At 35.3% G+C, this 4,198-nt stretch overlaps 1 protein-coding gene across 1 annotated transcript; it reads right to left on the bottom strand.

The window, feature by feature from the left end:
* Positions 1-1,641: 1,641 nt before the first annotated feature.
* LOC7482429 (inactive LRR receptor-like serine/threonine-protein kinase BIR2) lies at positions 1,642-3,956 on the bottom strand. Its single transcript, XM_002323777.4, has one exon. The coding sequence runs from the start codon at positions 3,652-3,654 to the stop codon at positions 1,846-1,848; it is 1,809 nt and encodes a 602-aa protein (XP_002323813.2). The 5' UTR covers positions 3,655-3,956; the 3' UTR covers positions 1,642-1,845.
* Positions 3,957-4,198: the final 242 nt, after the last annotated feature.

Here is a 4,198-nt window from a genome sequence, read left to right as displayed (position 1 = left end):
TTTACCCTATTTCCTAGTTTTCTTTGTGTTCTTGATATTTACTTTATATATATATATATATATTCAGAGAAGCTAGGTTAAGAGTGAAACATAAGAGGAGTGACATATCTTTGAGTGCAAACATGTAAAAGAGTGTGTAGGGTTTATTACTAACATCTTTTACAGCTTTTGAATATGTCTTTCAAAAGAAGAGTCAATATCCGAGCAAGATGATGATTTGAGGTCGAATTTTTTTTAGGAAAGGGAAAATGATGAGAATTATCAACCAACTTTAAAGAATCCATTATATTTGTCAATTGGGCTCTATTATAAGGTCTAGATCCAGGGAGATTAAATAGGTTCGATAGACTAATTCATGATATCTAGGCCTTATTTCCTACGTAACTTGAGGATTCAACTTGTTTTTTTTTTTCTATTTACACAAAGATTAGGCTTATTTTTATAATATGTAGTTTTATATTAATGAACATAATTTTTTATCTAATAATTGGATCAAACTGTTATTTTTCAAAAGATTTTAAAGGCTTTGTTTCCTTAGATTTAGACTTTCATAGCGATCAAAGATTAAGAAAGCTTTGAGATAAAGCCCAAAAGTTACTGTTTGAGATTTCTAATATTTTTCTAGTTGATTTTGAATTTTTTTTCTATTTTAGTTAGAACTCTGTTGTAATTCTTGCAATTTTGTTTAGGACATTTTACCTAATATAAATAGAGTTATTTAGCTTTTATTTAAAGGAATGAATTGTTTATTAAAAAATAAAAACTTGTGCGTGAGAGTTTTCTCTTATTCTTAGTTCTTCATGAAACTTTCAGAATTTATCAATGATTACTTCTTTATAACGTTCATCTTTATATCTTCAATTATTGGTTTGTTATAATCACGAGAACTTATCAAAGATTATTTTATTTTTATTGCATTCAACCTTATATATTACCTTATATATTTGGTTTTTGGTTTGTTATAATCACAAGTCGGGGTTTTCAACCTTTTATGTTTGGTTCTTGGTTTATTATAATTAATTGGTCGAGGTTTTTATTCAATAATTATGATTTTTTAGTCCAAATAATCAACAAATTAGGTAATATTTTAACTTTCTTGAGTTGTATAAGAAGTTATAGTGCTGTTACCCTCCAAGTTCACATAAGATAACATAGATGCAATATACTAATATCTATTTTAATCGTCACTCTGACCAATTCACATAAACCTGTTATATCTTAATTGGAGTAATTATGCTTTCTTAATGCAGAATGGCTAAAGATTCTTGTGTGTCAAGCACTAGTACGTAGCAAGTATCTCCATGATGTAGAGAGGGTAGCTAGAAAAATAACAGTACTAACATGCGCAGCAGAAAACATGCAAGGTTGTATACAATTGCATAGAATTGCTGGTGCAAAGAGAGGAAAATGTATAAAGAACTCAAGTTGATTGTTACTAGTTAGGCATTTAAAGGGATAAAAAATTACTAAGACAAGCGATCCCTTTATCAACGTTGATGCTCAAACGTAATACAAGGCACATCATTCACATCAAATTCCAAGGCCACAAACAGAGACCATATTGCAAATTGCATGCTGTGTTGAGGATGTTCCTCTTAGAAACAAAAGCAGACAAAATAGAGTTCTTGAGATTCAGTAACCTGGAGCTAAAAGAAAGTTTTATTTTTATCATACAGCAATAGATAACAAATGAAAAGGAAGATCGAAGGAAGGATATATCACACCATTTACATTTTAAATTCAGAGCATCTGGAATACTGAACAGACAACGTGTAAATTCAGTCTGACAGGAGTTTTACCATTTTGTCAGGGCCTTTCTCATCTTAATTTCCTCCAAAGCTACTCTTAATCATAATCTTGTTTGCCAAAAATCAATGGAAATTCATCATCTAGCTCTGACAAAACATGATGCTCACTGGCAATCGTCTTTAAGGATTGGTAAGTCTTGTACATAGACCATCTGTCCTTGGGCCGAGCAATGACACAATTACAAGCAATTTTTAGGAACTGGTAAATTCCCTCATCGTGTCCCTTGCCACAGATAGCCTTGTCAACTGCGTCTTTGCTTCTACCAGAACTTGAGAGGTGATTTACCCAATCCACCAAGCTCCCTTTGAATCCTTCTTCAGCATTGCTGATGTCGAGAGGTTTTTGCCCTGTCACCAGCTCCAAAAGCACCACCCCAAATCCATAAACGTCTCCTTTGAGGGAAGCAACCATAGTGCTTGAGTACTCTGGTGCCACATAACCGAATTCTCCTAAATCCCCATTAACATAACTGCTCTCATTAGAGTCTGAGCAAGTCATCTTTGCCAATCCAAAGTCCATAATCCGAGCATCAAAATCTTCATCAACAAGAATCACATTGGAACACATGTTCTGATACAGGAATGGACGCTGGCACCCATGATGAAGCCAAGCTAGACCCCTAGCAGCACCCAAACCAATCCTGAATCTTGTTGACCAATCCAGTGCATTACCGGACCCATGGAGCAAAGAATACAAAGTCCCATAAGACATGTGCTTATAAACCAAAAGCTTCTCCTCCTCCACAACACAAAACCCCAAAAGGGGTGCCAGATTTGGATGCCTGATCTGGCCTAATCGATTCATCTCTGAACGAAACTGCTTCTCACCGAGCTTACAAGTAGTAAGACGCTTGAGTGCAAGAGCCGATCCATCAGGAAGAACAGCCTTGTAAGTAGTGCCCGTTCTAGTTGAAATGATGATATTGTCTGGACTAAAATTGTTTGTAGCAGCTATTAAATCAGCCAATTTAACCTTCACTAGAGGCTTTTGAAACAAAGAAACTTGAACAAGCTTGTGAGACCTCAATCTCTGTGCCCAACTAGTATCATCACCTCTTCCAAAGCCATACCCTCCCTTTCTCTTCCTCTCAGAATACCTCAAATGATACCACCACCACACCCCAAATCCTAACAACAAAGAAGAGGCGGCACCAAAAACCCCGGCGGCAATTATAATGGCAAGATTCTTCTCGCTTAACCCACCACACTTTGATAAAGGCTTCCCACACAGTCCCTTATTCCCATCAAAACTCGCGGAATCAAGATTTGTAAAGAAGGAAGGAACTGTACCAGCAAGATCATTATTTTCCACAGAAAACTGCTTGAGCCTACCCAAACCAGAAAGTTCAAAAGGAATAGACCCAGAGAGACGGTTATTAGATAGTATCAACTTATTCAAATAAGTACAGTTTGCAAGATCAGGCGGTATAGGGCCAGAAAGATCATTATTTGAGAGATCAAGAGTGACTAAGTAAGGCACCCAGGTACATATTTGAGCAGGTATCGTACCAGAGAGAGAATTAGATGAAAGATCCAAGTTTTGCAGGCTTTGACAATACCGTAATGATTCAGGAACTTGTCCTGACAGCTTCATGTCACGTAATTGGAGGTTAATTATCCTGTTCTCTCGATCATTCCAACATGAAACCCCAACAAAATTGCAGATGAATCCAACTGATGAGTTTGCAAAGTTCCATGTGGTCAGCTTCCCTTCTGGGTTATCAAGAGAGTTCTTTACACCTTGCAGGCACCTCACGTCATCTTCACCAAGAACATTAATGACACTTAATGCAACCAGAATAACAATGATGATATTTAAAGCACAAATCTTGGATGAAACCTTCATGGAGTGAAGAAGAAGAAGATGTAATAATTTCCAAGAGTCTTTCTTTCTTTTCTTGATTTACTGAGGAAACATACTAAATTTATCTTGGATTGAAGCTTGCGTGTTTACAAGTTTAAGATGGTCTAAAGGAAAGGGAGGTATTGACTTTGATTTGATGTTAGTTTATATTATTAGTATTATTATGTGTGTGAGAGTATAATCCTAATCCTACTCCTACTCCTACTCCTACTCCTGCAATTTCCTTCTTTATTTTTGTCGATGATGTTAGATGACGGGTGTGTGCTTTGTTCCTTGGGAGTGAACTTTTTTAAGAGTTTTTCAATGGCAAGTGTGTGACTGATGATCACAGCTTCTTTGACTGAACAGAGGAACTGTTTAGCGGTTAACTTAAGAATTCATTTATTTATTTATTTTACCAGAACAAACATATATATATATATATATATATATATATATATATATATATATATATATATATATATATATATATATATATATATATATATATTGTAGTCAGCAGGTCCACAAAGGGTGGTTTCTAGTT

Source organism: Populus trichocarpa, chromosome 17 (assembly GCF_000002775.5).
Source record: "Populus trichocarpa isolate Nisqually-1 chromosome 17, P.trichocarpa_v4.1, whole genome shotgun sequence".
In the NCBI taxonomy this organism is placed as follows: domain Eukaryota; kingdom Viridiplantae; phylum Streptophyta; class Magnoliopsida; order Malpighiales; family Salicaceae; genus Populus; species Populus trichocarpa.
The sequence above is the reverse complement of the archived record's forward strand: the minus strand, read 5'-3'. Positions and strand labels throughout refer to the sequence as shown.

What these genes read in the sequence shown, in the direction of transcription:
- LOC7482429 (XM_002323777.4), bottom strand. Translation starts at nt 3,654, where the DNA reads ATGAAGGTTTCATCCAAGATTTGTGCTTTAAATATCATCATTGTTATT.